A 22,456-nucleotide genomic window follows, 5' to 3' on the forward strand; every position below is an offset into this window, starting at 1 on the left:
GTTCTCTCTTTCTTGGATCATGCTCTTTTGCCTTAGTTTCCTTCTTTTTTCTTTTTAAAAAGGTTTTTTAAATATTTATTTATTAGAGAGGGAGAAGGGGCAGAGACACAGATAGGGTGACACAGACTCTGAAACAGGCTGCAGGAGCTGAGCTGTCACCACAGAGCCTGACATGGGGCTCGGACTCATGGACCTTGAGAACAAAACCTGAGCCACCTCCGGAGGCAAGGGAAACAAAAGCAAAAATCAACTATTGATTCATAATGAACTCGAGATAAATAGCTTCTGCACAGCGAAGGAAGCAATCAGCAAAACTAAAAGGAAACCAATGGAATGGGAGAATATTTTTGCAAATGATGTATCAGATAAAGGGATAGCATCCACAATCTATAAAGAACTTATCAAACGTAACACCCCAAAAAACAAATAATCCAGTGAAGAAATGGGAAAAAGACATGAATAGACACTTTTCCAAAGAAGACATCCAAATGGCCCACAGACACATGAAAAAATGCTCCATATCACCCATCATCAAGGAAATAGAAAGTAAAACCACAATGAGATACCCCCTCATGACTGCGAGAATGGCTAAAGTTAACACCTCAGGCAACAACAGATGTTGGCAAGGATTTGGAGAAAGAGGATCTCTTTTGCACTGCTGGTGGGAATGCAAACTGGTGCAGCCTCTCTGGAAAATAGTATGGAGGGTCCACAAAAAGTTAAAAATAGAACTGCCCTAAAATACAGCAATTGCACTGCTAGGTATTTATCCAAGGGATACAGGTGTAGTGTGTCGAAGGGGCACATGCACCCCAATGTTTATTGCAGCACCATCAACAATAGCCAAATTATAGAAAGAGCCCAAATATCCATCAACAGATGAATGGATGAAGAAGATATATACAATGGAGTATTACTCAACAATCAAAACGAATGAAATCTTGCCATGTGCAGCAACGTGGATGAGGGTATTATGCTAAGTGAAAGAAGTCAGAGAAAGACAAAATGACTTCACTTATATGAGGTGTTTAAGATACAAAACAGATGAACATAAAGGAAGGGAAGCAAAAGTAATGTAAAAGCAGGGAGGAGGGCAAAACATAAGAGACTGGTAAATACAGAGAACAAACTGAGGTTGCTGAAAGGTTGTGGGAGGGGGGATGGGCTAAATGGGGAAGGGGCATTAAGGAAGACACTTGTGACGAGCCCTGGGAGTCATGTGTAGGGGATGAATCACTGGGTTCAATTCCTGAAATCATTGTTGCACTATAGGCTCACAATGTGGATGTAAATTAAAATATATATATTTATTTTAAAAAGATTTGGAATTTGATTGCAGAGACTAGCTGGGTTTCAAAAAACCCATGCACATTGTATTAAAAAATAGATATTGTAAAAATTTATTTCAGTTCATCGTTAAAACCCGCGGGTACAAACTGAACAGTGTTTTAGAGGATTTAAGACTTTTTACCCATAACTATATTGGAAGTTTGGTAGAATTTGGTTGCCCTCCTTTATATTCATGCTAAAGATTAGAATGTGCTTCATTATTAGCTCTGTGATCCAATATAAGACATTATGAATGAGAGTAAATGAAGAATTTATTCCCATATTTAAAATTAAAATTAAGTAAGGGAATGGATTCATCCTTACATATTTATATGTACATATTTTGGTCAGTTATGAGGAAAAAATCTTCAGTGCTCTATAAAACATGTAGGTCATTCACAGATGGGAGCTAAGTTATCTGGGGAGGTCTAGGGAGTTACTTGTCCTCTATGAGATACGTGAACTAAGAGAAGAGACAGATTAGGTCTGTCTGGCATTGTCCTCCACAGTCATTGTCCCTGAGGATTGCCACGTCTGGGCAGCTCAGTGAAAAGGGCTCATTAAGAGTGTGGGGCATCCGTTCCCCAGAGACGTCAGCGGAGGAAGGGACTTGGTTCTGTGTGCCAGCCCAGCCCCAGCTCAGAGTCACGGCACCCTCTTGCCTGCTCGTAAGGGTCTCAGAGTCACAGAGGCAGGTCATTGTATTCGGGAAACCATACTGAGAGTTTGTGACTGCCTTCATCTTCTACCTCCGAGAGGCAAGGTGCAGATCTCTGGTGTCACATGAGGACGTGTGAAGTCATCCTGAGAAAGTGTCCTTTTGCTTAAGAAAAACGTACAGATGCCCCAGTGCTGGTCGAGTCAACCTTTGCGTTTCCTGCAGGCACTGATCCTACATGTCTGTGTTCCTATCCCCAGAGCTGTATTTAGCCAGTAACTTGCAGTGGAGGTAGGGAAATAGCTTTGAATCCACAGGGAAGGCGAATAAAGGTGAGTGAAATGTAACTTGGTCTCTGTGTTGCTCTAGGAATGGGTAAGTCAGTTTATTTCCAGTTGCAATTGTGCTTGAAAGAAGCAAATCTGTATTGATTTGCATACATGGTTTATTGTCTACAATAACAGACTGGATATTCACCAAGTAGAAGAACTAAATTTACTTGTTGATATAGATGTCAACACGTCATTTCTACACATCCATTCTATTGTAGTACATTCATTTTTCCTCTATATGCGCAAGTGGAAAATAAATATTAATATTTAGCAGTAATAAAATATTCCTTTCAGTATTAGTACAGTAGCGTATGCATATGTGTAAAAATATTAGAATCTATGCTCCATTCCCTCCTTTGGTTCCTTATTATCTGTGAAATTAGATTCTATTTGTGCTCTACGCTTAAAACACAGTGTCAATATTTACACTACTTGCTCATTTTGTCTCATGGGAGTTAACAAAAGCTCTAAGATAGGTATGGCATTTTACAAACACTGTGTTGACAATTACAAAGGGGAAGTTACATGTAGTGAATATTGTGTCAATGTGCCTTTATTTGAATTTATTGTTGATAAGAAATGATGATCCTTCAAGTGAGTACAAATAGCAATATGATGACGAGAAAAGCAGTAAGAAACCTGAATGTTTACTTAATTGTTGAATTAGGGAAATGACATGATGTTTGTATGTGTGTATGTGTGTGTGAGGTGCATGTGTGCATGTGCGTGTGTGCATGTGTGTTTGTGTGTGTGTGCATGTGTGATTGCACTGAGGTGTTGTGTAAAGTACTCTAGGTCCCGTCCTTCTGTCCTTGCACACAATCATGAATGGACTCTTGTATGAACGCTGTTGGTGACCTGCCCACACGCTCTTTACCTGCTGGGGCTTCAATCCAAACCCTAGTTGGAACGAGTGTGGGCTCCAAGGTTCACAGCCATTCCCTTCATGGCAGAATTGCCCTCAGTTGAAAGGGAGCCACATTGCCAGGCCGTCTGGGGACATGATGGAAGCAGCTCACAGCCAGTGACACACTATGGGATGTACAAAAGGTGTCAACGCCAAGGCAGGACTGAACCTGATGCAATTCATGTTCCAGAGCAGTTGTGTCCAAGAGAGTAGAAAGTGCCCACAGGAAGCTATGTCAATTTAAACTTATCAAAACTAGATAAACTCTAAACCCAGTTTTCTGCTGCCTGCGAGGATAAGCGAGCATCAGCAGAGGCACTGATCCAGGCAGGAGCATCTGTCCAGCTGAGCCATGGCCTGGGCCCAGGAAGGGCGCCTCCCGGCAGCTGCAATCCAAAGGCCCAAAGATTCCCACGATGCTAGGAGGCGCCAGCACGGTGAGGACTGACATGTGAGGCTGTATGCACCTGTCTCTGGGGAGCCCAGGTTCCTGCAGGAAGCCTGCTGGGCCCAGCCCGGCAGGACCCCAGGCAGAAGCCAAGTGCCCCGTGTGCTGGACGAGCGGGGACCCCGGCAGCCGGCGTGTGCGCTCAGCCTGCGAGGCAGCTGCAGCCGGCCGTCTTGGGCTCCCCTACAGGACAGGTCCCGTCGCCCCTCTGCAGTCACCGCTGTCCAGGGGCAGCCTGGAAGGGTGACGGACACTTCCCAGCTACTTCCCATCCACCAGAAGCAAGGAGAAGGGGTGGGCAGAGCCCTTTGTGTGAGAAGCACAACCAGGTCCTGACCCTGCTCCATGAGGAGGTCCCGGAGGTGACCCACGTGTGTGCTGGCAAGGCCCCAGGGCAGGCTGCCCCTCACCGCAGGCCAGGGCTCTTGGGTCCCTGAAAAGCAGGTGGCTGATATGTCAGAGATTAATAAGCATTCAAAGCAAAACACCCTCAGAGCTGAGAAGGAAGTTGCAAAGGAAGGCTGGAATTACCCTCTGAATTTGAGGGCCGGAAGCAACTTCTAGAACGTGGCCAAGTAGCAGTTCTTCCAAGGTTAGCCCAGGAAGAGAAGGACATTCAGTAGAAATGCGGTGCAAACCTACCAACATTTTCAAAGGACATTTTCAAAGGACAAAGGTCCTCTGAGTAAAGTAGCAGAGGACAGTGTGCTGTCTGAACGGGACCGGCTGTCACCCATTCAACACTAATGATGTCTGTTTTGAATGAAGAGGAGGAGGCTGCAGGTTTCCTCCCCTGAATCCTGCTTGGCAGAAAAGTGTCTAAAAATTTCAAGCAGACACTCTCTGAACCCTGAGACAGCACACCCTCTGTTGAATGTCTCCGAGGACAAGAACCAGGTGAGATTTCTTTCAGAGAGAAAACAAAATGTTCCTTTTTTTCCAAAAATATTTGCAGCCAACACTCTTGTCCTGGGTTTTCCATGGTTCTATCACGGCATCTCTGGGAGGTAGAAGTGGGACACAAGTCTGAACGGGCTCCCAGGGATGGCACAGACTCTCCTCCCACGAAGGCCAGGAGGTCTCGGTCAGCCTGGTGGGGTGTTGCCCGCAGGAGGGTCCCAGTGCCAGCCTGGGACTGTCAGACGTGACACCCAGAGACGTTGGCATTGTCCTGGACCGTGAGCTGGGTGAACTCTCATTTCATAATGTGACTCAGAAATCTCACACTTTATTACTAGACCTCTTGAGCCTCATTTCTGCAAAGGACCCGATTCGAAGCCTCTCAGAATGTGTACAGGTCCAGGTTGTGAGTGAAAACTCCCTGAGCCATCTTCATTGTTTGTTTTAAAGAATGCAAGGTGGGTAGGCTCCTGTGTTCATGTGCCAGGAAAGCGAACTCCTTCTCTCTCCCGAGTTTTTTCCTTCATCGCACAAGAAGGCTTTGTTTCGTTTCAACAACTATCTGGAACCAGAGCTAGTGATGCTTCTCTCCAGGAATGTCGCAGGGGGTTGCTCGGTGTGAGGGAGATTCCATTGGCCCGAAAGCGCAGATGGAGTTTGCAGGGGATTCACCAAAACAGAACCGCTCAGCTTCGCCTCTGCTGGTTCAGAGCCGTGCTGTTAACATACGGTGCTGTTCCTGCCTCGTATGGGTTATGTAGCAGACAGCAGCAAGCTGTGCCCTTAGTTTTACCGAAGGGCACGACTGAAAGGGAGGCGGGGGACATCAGAGAAAGCCTTTAGCGTATCAGGGTTTGAGTGTTTTTTCCCTCCCCTGAAAGCGGCCAGCCACTGGCGGCCCTCACCGCACCTGCCTTCTTAGAAACGGAGTTCATGTCATCCTAAATTCTTTGTTATTCTGCGCTGTGTTTTCTAGCATGTCACTTGTAGCGTTGTAGACAATTGGAAAGGCTTATTAATAACAGACATTGCAGTTAGACGCCGTGTCAGAAAACACAAGAGGAATCACCAGGTAGTAAAAATGATTAGGGCATGACGGCGTATCTATTTGTAGTCAACATTTTCGTACCAGTATAGCTGACATTTACTGAGACCTAACTGTGTCCCAGGAGTTCTAGCATTTTCAAAGCAAATACTGGGTGGAAAGCTCGAGACCGTTAATGAAAGAGGCTCACAAGAGTGCATGTCTAAACTCTGGGATGCTACGCTGACTTCACCAGAAGGACCCAGGTTCTGTTCATTTTCTATGGTGGACTGAAACTAATTTGCAAAATGTAGTAACACTTATTTCCATGAAGATGAAATTATATACGTGTGTGCCTATGCTCCAAAGTTACCTTTCATATCTTTTCCTATTTTGAATAGAACTTGACACCTTAGCCTCTTATTTCCACTGGTTATTGAGGTCATTTCCGGTTGTTTTTTTGTCTTCCATCATAAATCTTTATATTTTTGAAGAAAATAGATACAGTCAACGTGGGGATCATTTTTTGGAGCCTGACTTGTTGAACAACTGAAAAGAGATTCCTGGCTCAGTACAGGAAATGTGAGTGCAGTAGGGTGGTAGGTGATATCAGGGACCTATTAATTTTTTTTGATGCGATAAAATTATGATTCAGGAAATGTCCATAGTTTACAGATTGCTAGTGAAACGTATTAGGATGCAAATTTGTTTTTATGATTTCCACTCAAGAACTCCAGCAAACAAAAGCGGGAGGACACAAGGCAATAAATGAAGCCAAGTGTGACAAAATGCTGATAAGTCTGGAATCCAGGCGATGGCGTACGGACATTCACTTTAGGTCCTCTTTTCTGTAACTTAGTCTAAACAAAAAGAACAAGCAAAGGTGTTTCCCAGTAAAAACATAAAATAAAATAAAATTCACTTGCTTAGCTGGAATGTTTTAAATGCTCAGGTATGACAGATGGAGACTGGGCATAGTATTAGACAGTGAGTACAGAGAATTTTTACCATCACAGATGGATGCTTCTACTGGAGAGTCCTGTCCAGCATCTCATGGGATCAGGCTCCTGCTCTGTTCCACTGGAGACCACATCCTTGCTTAGCAACATCCTCTGCTGTTTTCCTTCCCTCACCCCGTTTATCCTGAGAGCATTCCCTGAATAAACAACATGACCTACTTCATCGTCTTCCTCCATAGAACCTGCCCTACAGCCCTGTCAGTGTTCATCACATCTGTCATTTCCTATGTAGTGATGGCTGTATCCCCTCATTTGCTCATCCTCCCTCGTCATCAGGGGCCTGTTCTCATATGTCTGAGGTCAGCTCAGACCCGTGAGACAGAAGCATCATGAAAGCAACAGCGATTCAGTCCTAGCGCTGAGGCTGCGCAAATCTTGCCCACACATTTTCAGGATTCATTCAGGAATCGGATAGGGCAGCGTGTGTATGTCAAACATATCAGTGAATGTTATACATTTGAAATGTCTTAAATAGAGACAGCATCTTGCGATCTTTTGTCTTTAAAATGTGTAGTTTGCATAGTTAGCATCTCGTTGTGTGGACATATATATTCTTCCACTAAAGCTTTGAGAGTTCTATGTCAGCATGGACCTAATCTAGTAATTGGAAACTACTAGTCTATCATCTTAGGTGTGTCAAGCATTTACCCTCTCACAGTGGAGGCAGTTCTCTTTGTTATTGTAAAATTGTGTTTTGTGAGATGTCATTTCAATTATGTTCTTTTTGATGGTAATTAGTACATACAATGACAATTTTTTTGTTTTGTATATTTTGTTTATTTTTATTTTACCTAATAACATTTTCTCTCTGTCTCTCACTGTCTCTGTCTTTCTCTGTCTCTGTCCGTATCTCTCTGTCTCTCTGTCTCTGTCTGTCTCTGTCTCTCTCTCTCTCTCTCTCTCTCTATATATATATATATATATACACATACTGTTTTCAGGTGTGTATCTTTTTGTAATGTTTATGTATTTATTTTTGAGAGAGAGTGTGTGACTGGGGGAAGGGCAGAGAGAGAGGAAGACAGAATCCCCAGCAGGCTCTCCACTGTGTGCAGAAGCCAATGAGGGGCTCAGACTCGCAAACTGTGAGATCGTGACCCGAGCCCAAGTCAAGGGCTGGACGCCTAACCGACTGAGCCACCCAGAAGCCCCTCGTTATTTTATTCTTACGGGCGTTCATGGGATGGAAACATGGTTTGTTTCTATTCCCTCTTCTGACCAGGTGTGAGTTAGGGGATATTCAGGTTGTATAGAGAGAGAAAATGTTATTCGGTAAAATAAAAATAAACAGAATATACAAAACAAAAAAAATGCCATTCTCTATACTAATTACCATCAAAAAAGAACATAATTGAAGTGACATCTCACAAAATGCTATTTGACACTAATAAGTGAGGGAAGTGGCATCCAATGTGAGAGGTCGTTGCACATCGAGACTGTCTCAAATACCGTTTTAATCCACTGTATTAGGAATGCTTTTGTGCTAGACTTCAAAAGTCTTAGGGGCATTCAAAATGTCCCCATTAAACTGGTATTTTTAAGCACCTGTGGGTCAAAAGGGAAGCACTGTCATTCAACGGTGATGTTTTCAGCATGTCTCTGACTGAGTTTTTACTTGTTTTTCTACCATAACAGCAACAGCAACTACAAGGAAGAAGAAGAAAAACCTGGTGTAGCTTTCACAAATACAATCCTTTAATTCCAGAGGGAATGTTGCCGAAATGTTTATTTGCAGAACTAGTAGTGAGATGTTGAATGTAACTGAATTCTTCGAATAAGTGTATTCTAGGTCATAAATCCTCATATCTGAATGCATTTTGGAGATTCTGTTGTACTATGTTTTAAAACACGTAAGATGTGTGCAAATCCAGTGGTGTGCAATCACGAGGTACGTATTTCTAAGAACGTCTCTCCCTCTCTGCTCCTCTTTCTGATGGCTCTACCTCTTTTCCCTCATCCCCATTTCCTCTAAATTGTACATCCTCTAGTTTGATTTCACGAATAGAATTTCATGACTCATCACCTACCTATAACACTCAGTGCTCATCCCAACAAGTCCCCTCCCTTATGCCCATCACCCGTCTAGCCATCCCCTGCCCACCTCCCATTCCGGCAACCCTCAGTTTGCTCTCTGTATTTTAAGTCACTTATGGTTTGCCTCCCTCTCTGTTTTTATCTTAGTTTTCCTTCCCTTCCCCTATGTTCATCTGTTGTGTTCCTTAAATTCCACATATGAGTGAAATCATAGTATTTTTCTTTGACCAACTTATTGTGCTTAGCATAATGCCCTCTATTTCTATCTGTGTTCTTGCATATGGCAAGATTTCATTCTTTTTGATCTCCCAGTAATATTCCATTGTATATATATATTCCACATCTCCTTTATCCATTCATCAGCTGGTGGACATTTGGGCTCTCTCTACACTTTGGCTATTGTCGATAGTGCTGCTATCCACATTGGGGTGCATGTGCCCCTTGGAATCAGCACTTTTGGAGAGCATTTGGATAAATGCCCTCATAAAGTAATTCTATTTTTAATTTTTTGAGGAATCTCCAATTGTTTTCCAGAGTGGCTGCAAACAGTTTGCATTTCCTCCAGCGGTGCAAAAGAGTTCCTCTTCCTCCACATCCTCGCCAACATCTGTTGTTGCCTGAGTTGTGAATGTTAACCATTCTCACGGTCGTGAGATGTATCTCGTTGTGGTTTCGATTTGTACTTCCCTGATGATGTGCGATGTTGAGCATCTTTTCATGTGTCTCTGAGCCATATGGATGTCTTCCTTAGAAAAGCTTCTATTCCTGTCTTCTGCCCGTTTCTTCACTGGATCATTTGATTTTGGAATGTTGAGTTTCCTACATTCTTTATAGATTTTGGATACTAACCCTTTATCTGATTTGTCATTTGCAAATTCTTCTCCCATTCCTTCAGTTGCCTTTTAGTTTTGCTGATTGTTTCCTTTGTTGTGCAGGACCTTTCTGTCTTGATGAGGTCCCAATAGTTCACTTTTGCTTTGGTTTCCCTTGCCTCTGGAGACATGTCCAGATAGAAGTTGCTGTGGCCAAGATCAGAGAGGTTTTGCCTGCTTTCTCCTCGAGGATTTTGATAGCTTCCTGTCTTAAGTGTAGATCTTTCATCCATTTAGAGTTCATTTTTGTGTGTGGTGTAAGAAAGTGGTCCAGTTTCATTTTTCTGCATGTCGCTGTGTAGTTTTCCCAACACCATTTGCTGAAGAGACTGTCTTTATTCCATTGCATCTTCTTTCCCACCCTGTCAAAGATTAGGTGGCCATAACTAATGGTTTGTGGGTCTCTTTCTGGGTTCTCTCTTCTGTTCCGTGGATATATGTGTTTGTATTCATGCCAGTGTCATACTGTCTTGTTGAATACAGTTTGGTAATACAGGTCAAGGTCCAGAATTGTGATGCTTCCACTTTTGGGGTTTTTTTTTCAACATGAGTTTGGCAATTCAGGGTGTTTGTGGTTCTATACAAATTTTAGAATTGTTTGTTCTAGCTCTGTGAGAAATGCTGCTGTTATTTTGGTAGGGTTTGCAAGAAATGCATAGATTGTGTTGGGTAGTATTGACATTTTCACGATATTTGTTCTTCCTATCCAGGAGCCTAGAATGTTTTTGCATTTCTTTGTGTCTTCTTCAATTTTGTGCATAAGCTTCCTACAGTTTTCAGCATACAGATCTTTCACCTGTTTGATTAGGTTTAATCCTAGGTATTTTAAGGGGTTTGGTGCAATTGCAATGGCATCTACTTTTTATTTCTCTTTCTGCTCCTTCATTATTGGTGTATAGAAATGCGACCAATTTCCGTACATTACTTTTATATCCTGTGACTTTGCTGAACTCATGTATCAGTTGTAGCAGGTTTTTGGTGGAATCTGTTGGGTTTTCCATGTACACTTTCATGTCGTCTGTGCAGAGTAAACGCTTGACTTCTTCCTTGCCTATTTGAATGCCCTTTATTGTTTTTGTTGTCTGATTGCTGAGCCTAGGACTTCCAATACTATGCTGAATAAGAGCGGAGAGAGTGGACATCCCCATCATGTTCCTGACCTGAGGGGGAAAGTCCTCAATTTTTCCCCATTGGAGATGATATTAACTGTGGGGTTTTTACATATGGCCTCTATGATCTTGAGGTCTATTCCTTCTATCCTTACTTTTTGAAGGTTTTTACAAGAAAGGATGCTCTACATTGTCAAATGCTTTTTCTGCATCTATTGAGAGGATCGTGGGGTTCTTATCCTTTCTTGTATTAATGTATGTATCACACTGATTGATTTGTGGACACTGAGCCAGCCCTGCATCCCAGGTATAAATCCCACATGATTGTGGTGCAGAATTCTTTTAATGTAATGTTGGATCCAGTTTGCTAGTATATTTTTGAGAAGTTTTGCATCCATGTTCATTAGGGAAATCGGTCTGTAATTCCCCTTTTTCGTGGGGCCTTTGTCTGGTTTTGGAATCAAGGTACTGCTGACCTCATAGAATGAGTTTGGAAGTTTTCCTTCCCTTTCTATTTTTTGGAGAAGCTTCTAAAGAATATGTGTTAGCTCTTCCTCAAATGTTTGCTAGGATTCCCCAGGAAAGCCATCCAGCCCTGGACTCTTGTTTGGGGAGATTTTTGGTTACTGATTGGATTGTTTTACAGATTATGTGTTCACATTTTCTCTTTCCTCCTGTTTCAGTTTTGGTAGTTGATAGGTTTCTAGGAATTTGTCCATGTCTTCCAGATTGCCCATTTTATTGGGGGTATAATTACTTATAATTTTCTCTTATTACTGTTTGTATTTATGCTGTGTTGGTTGTGACCTCTCCTCTTTCATTCATGATTTAGTTGAGTCCTTTCCTTTTTCTTTTCCTCAGTCTGTCTAGGGACTTATTGATTTCATTAATTCTTTCACAAAGCAAGTTCCTGGTCTCATTGATTTGTTCTACTGGTTTTCTTGTTTTGATATCATTGATTTCTGCCCTCATCTTTATTATTTCCTGTCATCTGCTGGTTTGGGGCTTTATTTTCTGTTCTTCTTCCAATTCCCTTAGGTGTAAGGTTAGGTTGTGTATTTGAGGCCTTTCTTCCTTCTTTAGGAAGGCCTAGATTGCTAAATACCTCCCTCTTATGACCACCCTTGCAGCATCCCAGAGAATTGAACAGTCATGCTTTCACTTTCAATGTCTTCCATATACTTTTTTTAATATCCTCCTTAAATTCTTGGTTACCCCTTTCATTCTTTAGTAGGATGCTCTTTAAACCCAAGTATTCATGGTCTTTCAAATGTTTCCTTCTGGTTGGTTTCGAGTTTCATAACATTGTACTTTGAAAATATGTATGGTATGACCTTGTTATTTTTGTGCTTGTTGAGGGCTAATGTGACCCAGTATGTGATCCATTCTAGAGAATGATTCATGTGCACTGGAGAAGAATGCATATTCGGCTGCTTTAGGATGAAATGTTCTGAACATATCTGTTAACTCCATCTGGTCCAGTGTGTCATTCAAAGCCATTGTTTCCTTATTGATGTTATGCTTAGATGATCTGTCCATGGTTGTAATTGCGGTGTTAAAGTCCCCTAGTATTATGGCATTATTATCAATGAGTTTCTTTGTGTTTGTGATTAAGTGATTCATATATTTGAGCGTCTCACGTTGGGGGCATAAATATTCACAATCATTATGTCTTCATGATGCATAGACCCCTTGATTATGATATAATGCCCTTCTTTCATCCCTTGTGACAGTCTTTCTTTTAAAATCTAGTTTGTCTGATACAAGTATGGCTACTCCAGCTTTCTTTCGACATCCATTAGCATGATAGATGGTTCTCCATCCCCTTGCTTTCAATGCGTAGGTGTCTTTGGGTGTAAAATGGGTCTTTGTAAGCAGCATATTGATGGGACATGTTTTCTTATCCATTCTAATACCCTATGTCTTTTCATTGGAGAATTCACTCCATTTACATTTAGTGAGATGTATGTACATTTTACAGTTAGTAAGCACAGACTGAAAGACCGTATTTCCTATGACTGAGGCAAAAACAGGTCCATTATTTTATTTTTTTTAATCTAAAAACCCAATGATTTACTTTTTGTGACAATATGGAACTAAATTCGTAAAACTATGGCAATTTCATGGGTGCATCATTTATTCAAATAGTTTTCATAAAATCCCATGGCTATGTCTTTTCATATGATCAATCCACCAGCCACAAACTGTATTTGGTGTTTGTTTTTTTGTTTTTGAGATTTGTTGTATAAATTGCTAAATGCTTGGTCTTGACAGGAAACACATAGTAAGAAAAGATGGACCCGAAAAATGGAAGTTCTCTCACTGGCTTTATCCTGCTGGGTTTCTCTGACCGGCCTCAGCTGGAGCGAGTCCTCTTTGTGGTTCTTCTGATCTTCTATCTGCTCACCCTGCTGGGAAACACAACCATCATTGCGTTGTCCCGCCTGGACCCACACCTGCAGACTCCCATGTACTTTTTCCTGTCCAACCTAAGCTTTCTGGACCTGTGTTACACGACCAGCACTGTTCCTCAGCTGCTGGTTCATCTCAGGGGAGCAGACAAGTCTATCTCCTTCGCTGGCTGTGTAGCTCAGCTGTTCGTCGCTCTAGGGTTGGGAGGCACAGAATGCATTCTGTTAGGGGTGATGGCATTTGACCGCTATGCAGCCATCTGCAGGCCCCTGCACTACACAGTGTTCATGCACCCCCGTCTGTGTGCCCTGATGGCTTCTGCATCATGGTTCATTGGTTTTGCCAACTCATCGTTGCAGACGGTGCTCATCTTTCTTGTACCACTTTGTGGGAGAAATAAAATACACCACTTCTTTTGTGAGGTCACCCCACTGCTCAAGCTTGCCTGTGTTGACACCACTGGGAATGCGAATGAGATCTTCTTTGCCAGTGTGATCATTCTCCTCATACCTGTGGCATTAATCACATTCTCCTATGGTCGGATAGTCAGGGCAGTGTTAAGAATAAAGTCAGCCACAGGGCAGAGGAAAGCTTTTGGGACATGTGGGTCCCACCTCACGGTGGTCTCCCTGTTCTATGGCTCAGCCATCTATGCTTACGTCCAGCCCAGCAACAACTACTCCCAGGATCAGGGCAAGTTCATTTCTCTCTTCTACACCATCATCACCCCCATGGCCAACCCCTTCATATATACCCTGCGGAACAAGGATGTAACGGGTGCAATGAAGAAGGTGTTGTGTAGGGACTATGACTCCAGATGACTGGGGGGAAGACCCTTTCATGGAAGACTTTGAATGCCAGAATCTTTAAGATTTCTGTGTCCTCAACATTTCCCCTGACAACTCTGAAGGGAGCTTCCTTAATTCATTCTTTCATGCAAGTGAGTGTTCAAACTCTAAGTTCATGGACGCATTGCAGCCTCCAGAGATGCTGAGTTAGTGTTCCTAAACCATCTGCATCATATTAACTTTGTAAAAAGTTTCACAGGATTTTCTCTTTTCACCCCCTTTTAGAGAACACTATTCCATTGCTAATTGCAAAGGATGGTTACAAGACACCATAATACATAGCAAAATAAGAATAAAAGCCACTGGAACACTGTAATAAATATTAATACTGTAGCATTTTCTCACAATTGCTGGATGCTATTGCTGATTCTCTCAAGTAGCTCACGGCTCTATGACAATGGCTGTAGCCTGACTGGATCACAACTTTTTCCCAGAAGTAGGAGGGCAAGTGTAGGAAAAACAAACTTTAGCTCGGACAAAGTTGCTAACATCCATCCTGGTAAAGCTGTTCAGATATCAGGCCATGGTATCATGTTGCCATTGTGATACTGTTTTCATTTTGAAACACACTTCTTTGTTTTTCAAAAAATTGTTTTCTTTAGAATTCATTTTTATTAGTTTAGTGTTTAATTAAATTTTTATGGTCATTCCATTAGAGTTAACCTACAGTTTTATATTCTTTCCGGTGTACAATACAGTGATTCCACATTTCCATCATCACATGTACTCTGTTTAATCTCCGTCACCTTTTTAACCCCTCCCCCCAGGCCCTCCCCTGTGGCACCAGTGAGCCCAGAGAAGGGAAGGGAGATTCTCAGTTTCATGCGTCCCTACCTTCGTCGCCCTGTCCTGGCCTTAGAATTGTCACATGTTAGCATAACGGCAGGGTGTGCGGTGTAGGGTGACTGCACTCTGAACACGCCCTCTGCATCCTGCTAAACTCACTCCTGGGTCATTCATCAGAGCGCAGTCACCCCTGTGAGACCCTCCTGTACCTCCTAGTCTGCACATTTCGCAGCTACTGTTTGCCAGAGTCCCACTATGACCGGGCTCAAGGAGGAGGCAGGAACAGGTCACAGACCCCTGGCAACCCGCCACTTTGCAGGTGACTGCTTTTTGGATGTTTGTTTTGTGACACTGGCTTCCCTGGGTTCCCACACTTGCTCCGTTTAAACAATTTAATTCTATTCATTTACATTGTTGGGTGGATTTATTTTAACCACTGGAGTGAATACAATCTGGGAGGTCTCTAAGAAGTGTAAGTTCCTCTGATTTGTAAACCATTTCTGAGAATGGTTTCAACCCCTGTTCAGGATGAGGCTGTTCAGTTGTTGTACCTGTGTGTTGAGTCTCAGAGAAGCATCGTGAATGTTTCTACTGACTGGGTTATTTTGGATTTCCATGATCAATGGCATGTCTTGATCAGTGGTCAAAGCCTTTGTGCTCTTAATTGTGTTCCTTTGGTGTATGTGTTCGTTTCTTGATCTAGTACCACGCTGTTTTGACTCCTAGATATTTATAATACGGTTTGAATCAGGAAGTAGGCTGCCTCCAGCTTTGTTCTTCTTTGTTGGAATGGTTTTGGCAGTTGGGACTTTTGTGGCTCCATACACATTTCAGGATTGTTTCTTATTCTATCTCTGAAATATGCCACTCAAATTTTGATAGGGATTCCATTCAATCTAGAGATGATTTTGAATACTGGGAAAATTTTTCAATCTTAATATTTTTAAATATAATTTATTGTCAAGTTGGCTAACATACAGTGGATACAGTGTGCTCTTGGTTTCAGGGGTAGATTCCCATGATTCATTGCTTACATGCAACACCCAGTGATCATCCCAACAAGTGCCCTCCTCAATGCCCAATTCATGAACACAGGATATCTTAATTCTCTTCAATTTGTTCCATCAACTTATGTAGTTTTAAATGTAGAGTTATTTTGCCTCCTTGGTTAAATTTAATCCTATGTATTTTATCGTTTTTGATGCTATTCTGAATGTGGGATGAAAAAATCTTTTCACGTTTTTGGAAATGGCAAGACTTAATTCTTTTTATTGCTGAGTACTATTCCTTTGTGTGTGTGTGTGTGTGTGTGTGTGTGTGTGTGTGGTTGTTGTTGTTTTTTATTTAATTTAACTTTTTTTAACTTTACATCCAAACTGGATAGCATATAGTGAAACAATGATTTCAGTGGATTCCTTAATACCCCTTACCCATTTAGCCCATTCCCCTTCCCACAACCCCTCCAGCAACCCTCAGTTTGTTCTCCATATTTATGAGTCTTATCTATTTTGTCCCCTCCCCTTTTTATATTATTTTTTCCCTCCCGTTATGTTCATCTGCTTTGTGTCTTAAAGTCCTCATATGAGTGAAATCATCTGATTTTTGTCTTTCATGACTGATTAATTTCACTTAGCATAATACCCTCCAGTTACATCCATGTAGTTGCAAATGGCAACATTTCATTTCTTTTGATTGCTGAGTAATACTCCATTTTGTGTGTGTATATATGTGTGTGTGTGTGTGTGTGTGTGTATATATATATATATATATATATATATATATATATATATACACACTATATTTTCTTTACCCATTCATCCATCGATGGACATTAGGGACCTTTACATACTTTGGCTATTGTTGATAGTGCTGCTATAAACCTGGGGGTGCACGTGTCCCTTTGAAACAGCACACCTGTATCCCATGGATAAATGCCTAGTAGCGCAATTTGGGTCCCATGGATAAATGCCCAGTAGCCCAGAAATTGGGTCATAGGGTAGGTCTATTTTTATTTTTTAAGGAATCTCCATACTGGTTTCCAGAGTAGCTGCACCAGCTTGCATTGCCACCAAAAATGCAAAAGAGATCCTCTTTCTCCGCATCCTAGCCAACATCTGTTGTTGCCTGAGTTGTTAATGTTAGCCATTCTGACAGGTGTAAACACCACAATTTCTTTATCCATTCATTCATCTTCTTTTTTCATGCAAATGTTTATGGCCATTTGGGCTGTTTCCATAATTTGGCTATTCATAGCACTGCTATAAATTTTGGGGTACATATGCCCCTACAAATTAACACTCTTGCATCCTGTGGATAAATTCCTAGTAGTGCTATTACTGGGTCCTACGGTAATTCTATTTCTAATTTTTTGACAAATCTCCACAGTGTTTTCCAGAGTGGCTACACCAGTTTGCATTCATACCAGCAGTGCAAGAGGGTTCCCTTTTCTCCACATACTTGCCAACATCTGTTTTTTCCTGACTTGTTCATTTTAGCCACTCTGACAGGTCTGAGGTGGTATCTCATTGTGGTTTTCATTTGTATTTCCCTGACGATGAGCATATTATATGTGACTTTTAGCCATCTGGATGTCTTTTTTTGAGAAGTGTCTGTTCATGTCTTTTGCCCATTTCTTAGCTGGATGACTTGATTTTTAGGTGTTGAATTTGATAAGTTCTTTATAGATTTTGGATACTAACCCTTTATCTGGTATGTTATTTGCAAATACCTCCACCCATTCCATTGGTTGCCTTTTAGATTTGTTGATTTTTTTTTCCTTCACTGTGCAGAGGCTTTTTATCTTGATGAGGTCCCAATAGTTCATGTTTCCCTTGTTTCCCTTGTTTCTGGAGACATGTCTAGTAAGAAGTTGCTGCAGCCTAGGTTAAAGAAGTTGTTATCTGTTTTCTCCTCTAGCATTTTGATGGTTTCCTTTCTCACATTTAGGTCTTTCATCCATTTTGAGTTAATTTTTCTGCATGGTGTAAGAAAGTGGGCCAGCTTCATTCATCTGCATGTCACTGTCCAGTGCTCCCAACACCATGTGCTGAAGAGACTGTCTTTTTTTCCACTGGATATTCTTTCCTGCTTTATTGAATCCACTGAAACCTATGGAAAGCTTAGGAAAGAAATTAAAGAAGACACAAAGAAATGGAAAAACATTCCGTACTTGTGGATTACAAGGGCAAATATTGTTAAACTGTAGATACTACCCAAAGCAAGCTACACCTTCAATGCTATCCTTATCAAAATTACACCAGCATTCTTCACAGAGCGAGAACAAACAATTCCAAAATGTGTGAAACCAGAAAAGACCCCAAATAGCCAAAGTAATGTTGAAAAAAATAGACATAGCTGGAGGGATCACGGTTCCAAACTTCAAGCTGTATTACAACGCTGCAATCATTAAGACAGTATGGTACTGGCACCAACACAGACGTATAGATCAATGGACCAGACTCGAGAATCCAGAAATGGACCCACAAATCAATGGCCTATTAATCTTCAACCTACCAGGAAAGATATCCAGTAGAAAAAAGAGAGTCTCTTCAGCAAATGACTGGACTTCCCGTACAATCTTCTGTAAGAGTAATGAGGGTGGGCATCCGTGTCTTGTTCTGATCTTAGAGGAAAAGCTTCCAACCTTTTGCCACTGAGTATGTTACCACGAGTTTCTCATATATGGCCTTTCTTATGTTGAAGCACATTCCATCTACAACTAATTTGTTCAGAGTGTTTACCATGAAAATATATCATGTTTTCTCAAATGCCTTACTGCTTCTATTGAGAAAAACATATGTTTTTTATTCCACTCTAGTCATGTGATATATTGCATTGACTGATTTGTGTATGTTGCTTTGTCCCGTATCCCTACTACATCCCTCTGATCATGGTGTTTGAAACTTTAAATGTGCTGCTGAATTCGATTTATCAATATTTTGTTGAAAAATTTTGCATCTATATTTTGCAGAGATACTGGTCTATAGGTTTTCTTCTTTTTTTCTTTGTACAATTTATCTGTGTTTTACTAAGGTTAATGCTAATCTTGTGAAATGTGTTTGGAAGTGTTTTGCCTCTTCAATTTCTTTGAAGAGTTTGAGAAGGACTGGTGCTAGTTGTTTTATAAATGTTTATGAGGGAAGAGGTAACTATATTTGTATCAGACAAAATAGACTTTAAGCTAAAAATGAAAACAAATGATAAAAACTTCAGTATACAAGGGGGTCAATTCATCAAGAAGATATAACAAGGGTAAATATATGGGAACCAACACGGGAGCACCCAAATATATTAGGCAAATGCTAACAGTTATGAAGAGAGAAATAGACAACAATATAATAACAGTAGGGACTTCAATATTCTAATATTAACAATGGACAAATCATTCTGATTGAAAGCCAACAAGGAAATATTGGACTTGAGCCATAATTAAAAACATTTAATACACACACATGGAACTTTCATCCAACAAAAACGCAATGCATATTCTTACCAAGCACACCAGGAGCATTCTCCAGATAGACCATAAGATAATGTATGTAACAAGTCTTCGCAAATTGGGGAAAATTGCCCTCTTGCAAGTGTCTTTTTTGATCACACTCCGATGAAAATGAACATCGACAACAAAGGAAAGCCAAGAAAAAAAAAGGAAAGCTCAATTTTGCAAATATGTAAAAATTAAATAATATACCTCCCCCAAATCAATGGGTCAAAGAAGACATCAAAGGGAAATCAAGAAACATCTTGAAAAAACGAAAAGAAAACACTACTTACCAAATTTATGGGATGCTGCTAAAGCAATGCTAAAGGGAATGTTTACAGCATTTAAAGGACTACAGTAAGACAAAATATTCTTAAATAAATGACCTAGCTTTACTCCTCCAAGAACTAGGAAAAGACCAAAATAAGCTCCAAGTTGGCAGAAGGAAAGAAATAACCAAGATCGAGCTGAAATAAATGAAATGGACACCATAAAACAATTGCAAATCAACTTAGAAGGAAGAAGAGAACCAGAACTCACTGTACAAATGATCTTCTTTTGAGGTCTTCGAAGGAAAGTTAGGTAAGGCTCATTCTACTAGACTAAATATTATTAAGGTCATAAGCACTATATAGTCTACTGGTTCACTACACCGGAAAGAAGTAACATGGCTCATTTGCAATACAAAGCCAATCACGTGTGAAAGGAACACAAATCTTTATGTGATTATTTAGTATCATACTATTCTGATCATATCAGGCTTGCTTCAAACTGATTAAAATTAAGTGATTCGAAGTACATCATGCACACGAGAGTGGAAGTAGCGTCAGGGTAAAGTCGATGACATTTCCCATGTTGTACACCTTCTATCAACCGCGCTGAGATCCATCATCAGAATATAAGCAGAACCCCGAATTCTCCTCCCCCACTTCTCCTTCCAATCGTGACTCTTCTGGGCAACCACCATTCTGGCTTCCAATACCACAGATTCATTGTGCCTGCTTTTGAATTTCACATGAATTAAAAGTAAATTTTATACCATTCAATTCGAACAGTATGAACTGTTCTGCAGCTGGCTTCCTTCACTCAGCAGTGTGCTTGCAAGAGGCATTCATGCTGACGTATGTAGCTATTATTTGTTGATTCTCATTATTGTATACATTCCAATAGAGGATACATCATAGTTATTTTTAGATTCTTTTATTGAACCCATGTTCTCCCCACTAGAATATTGAGCTCCATGGAGACAGGGCTGAGTGTTGTGATTGCTGATCACAGTCGAAGTCAGTGGAACAATGGCCTAGACAGAGGAGGTGCTTTATAAGGATTTGTTGACTTCAGTGACAACCGGGTTGTAGTCACCCAGAATCTGCAAACCCTGTATTAGCTCCCTCTGGAGCCTGTGGTTCCTCTCACCAGTCTCCTCAGCGCCCCCTTGACCTCTTTGTTCCTCAGAGTGTAAATGAGGGGATTCAGTAGGGGAGTCACCAGAGTGTAGAAGAGCGCAATGCTTTTGTTGACATCCTGCGAGTAGCTGGAGGGAGGCTGGAGGTACATGGAGATGAGTGTGCCAAAGAAGATGACCACCACCATCAGGTGGGAACCGCAGGTTCCGAAGGCCTTCCGCCTGCCCCGGGCCGACTTGATCTTCAGGACGGCCCTGGTGATGTGGCCGTAGGACACTAAGATGAGCGACAGAGGCACCACGAGGAAGAAGACACTGACCGCAAAGACTTCAGCTTCGATGATGGAGGTGTCGGCGCAGGCCAGCTTGAGCATCACCGGCACTTCACAGAAGAAATGGTCCACCTGGTTTCTCCCGCACAGGGGCAGGGTCATGGTCAGGGCCGTCTGTAGCACCGAGTTGCCGAACCCTGTGAGCCAAGCAGTTAGGACCAGGCGCAGGCAGAGCTGCGGGTGCATGATGATCAGGTAGTGCAGTGGGCGGCACACGGCGGCGTAGCGGTCATAGGCCATGACCGACAAGAGCACACACTCCACGCCCCCGAGCCCCAGGGCCATGAGGAGCTGGGTCACGCAGCCGCCATAGGTGATAGTCTTGTCCCGCCCCTTGAGGTTGGCCAGAGTCTGAGGGACGGTGCAGGTGGTCAGACACAGGTCCATGAAAGAGAGGTTGGAGAGGAAGTAATACATGGGGGTGTGCAGGCGAGGGTCCCGCAGCGACAGGAGTATAATGGTGCCATTGCCTAGACAGCTCAGGACGTAGCCCATCAGGATGACCACAAAGAGAGGCGTCTCCAGCTGAGGCCTGTCGGAAAAGCCCAGGAGGAGGAATCCTGAGGAGGTGCTGCCATTCGCTCTTTCCATGGCACTCAGTCTGCACAGTTAGCAGGACTCCCTGTTTTCTCTTGCAGCTTCAGTCCAGCCCTGTTTTCCCAGAGTGGGCGCGTGGAGTCTGGGTGGAGGCCTGAGAGTTTGCACACACCCTTCCTTGTTGGGGAGCGACGGGGTGATAAACAGCCCCTGAACGGGAGCATCTTCTGTGTTTCGGGCACTGCCCTAGACGTGGGTGCACTTTCTCCCAGTGACTGTCTGAGGTTGGCACGTTCCTGATCTCTGTTGACTAGATGAGCGAAGTGAATGTGAAGGAGGTTCAGTAAGTTTCCCAGGGGCTCTCACCAGGCTTCAGACTGACTCCACAACCTGGGCTTTTGACCAGCAGGGCACTGTCTTTTCGTGAATGCATGAACACTGAAGGTAACTGTAGTTTCTCAAAAAAATTAATCTAGTCGTTCTGAGTAAGCTGCAAATTTGCACTGTCCCTTCCCTCTATGTTTGTTTGCCATCAAGAATTGAAATACGTGTGTCTCGCTCCCTTACTTCTAATTTGTGGGAGAAAAAATGTGTTTTCTGAAAGTGCCTAGATAGAGAAATTTACCATTACCAATTTTATACAAGGGGAACAATACATTTTGATGCATAAACTAATGAACGCTGGGAATGGAGCCTGAAATCGTGGTTATTGATTGGGAAGCATCTTGGAAATGATTGAAGAATTCATCACGCCCAGTGTTCACTTTGCAGGATGACTAATCCTGACTAATTATCACTGACAGCAATTTCAGTAACATAGCAGGAAATCATCAATCCAATGTTTCATTTTCTTTTGTCTCACATTACAACTCCCTTTCAAACTTTTTTAGTGTAGTGGAGAAATATTTTTTACAGCATCTCAGTCTGTACTTCCTATAAATGCCAACGTCACGTGAATCATTCTGTTTCCAGCAAAATAACTGGGCTTGCTCTTAGAAATAACCTCCCTTCCCCCTATGCCATG

General features: G+C 42.0%; 2 protein-coding genes across 3 annotated transcripts; one reads left to right on the plus strand and one right to left on the minus strand.

Moving 5' to 3' along the window:
• The first annotated feature begins 12,926 nt into the window (after positions 1–12,926).
• LOC144616243 (olfactory receptor 2B8-like) lies at positions 12,927–16,062 on the plus strand. 2 transcript variants are annotated; one of them, XM_078446416.2, is made up of 2 exons: positions 12,927–13,851; positions 16,043–16,062. In XM_078446416.2, exons 1-2 carry the CDS (start codon positions 12,927–12,929, stop codon positions 16,060–16,062), a joined length of 945 nt encoding a protein of 314 aa, XP_078302542.2. The 2 variants fall into 2 exon arrangements, with proteins under 2 accessions (XP_078302542.2, XP_078302543.2); XM_078446417.2 differs by lacking the exon at positions 16,043–16,062 and having other exon boundaries at positions 12,927–13,865.
• A 4,479-nt stretch (positions 16,063–20,541) lies between these two features.
• On the minus strand, positions 20,542–21,560 carry LOC132674460 (olfactory receptor 2B8-like). Its single transcript, XM_060627078.3, has one exon. It carries the CDS (start codon positions 21,484–21,486, stop codon positions 20,542–20,544), a length of 945 nt encoding a protein of 314 aa, XP_060483061.3. The 5' UTR covers positions 21,487–21,560.
• Positions 21,561–22,456: the final 896 nt, after the last annotated feature.

The sequence above is a fragment of the Panthera onca genome, chromosome B2 (genome assembly GCF_046562875.1).
Source record: "Panthera onca isolate mPanOnc1 chromosome B2, mPanOnc1 haplotype 2, whole genome shotgun sequence".
Taxonomy (NCBI): domain Eukaryota; kingdom Metazoa; phylum Chordata; class Mammalia; order Carnivora; family Felidae; genus Panthera; species Panthera onca.

Coding starts and splice junctions, on each gene's coding strand:
- LOC144616243 (XM_078446416.2), top strand. CDS start 12,927: ATGGACCCGAAAAATGGAAGTTCTCTCACTGGCTTTATCCTGCTGGGT. Junction 13,852..16,042: donor GAAGGTGTTGTGTAGGGACT/ATGACTCCAGAT, acceptor ACTTTTTTTAAC/TTTACATCCAAACTGGATAG.
- LOC132674460 (XM_060627078.3), bottom strand. CDS start 21,486: ATGGAAAGAGCGAATGGCAGCACCTCCTCAGGATTCCTCCTCCTGGGC.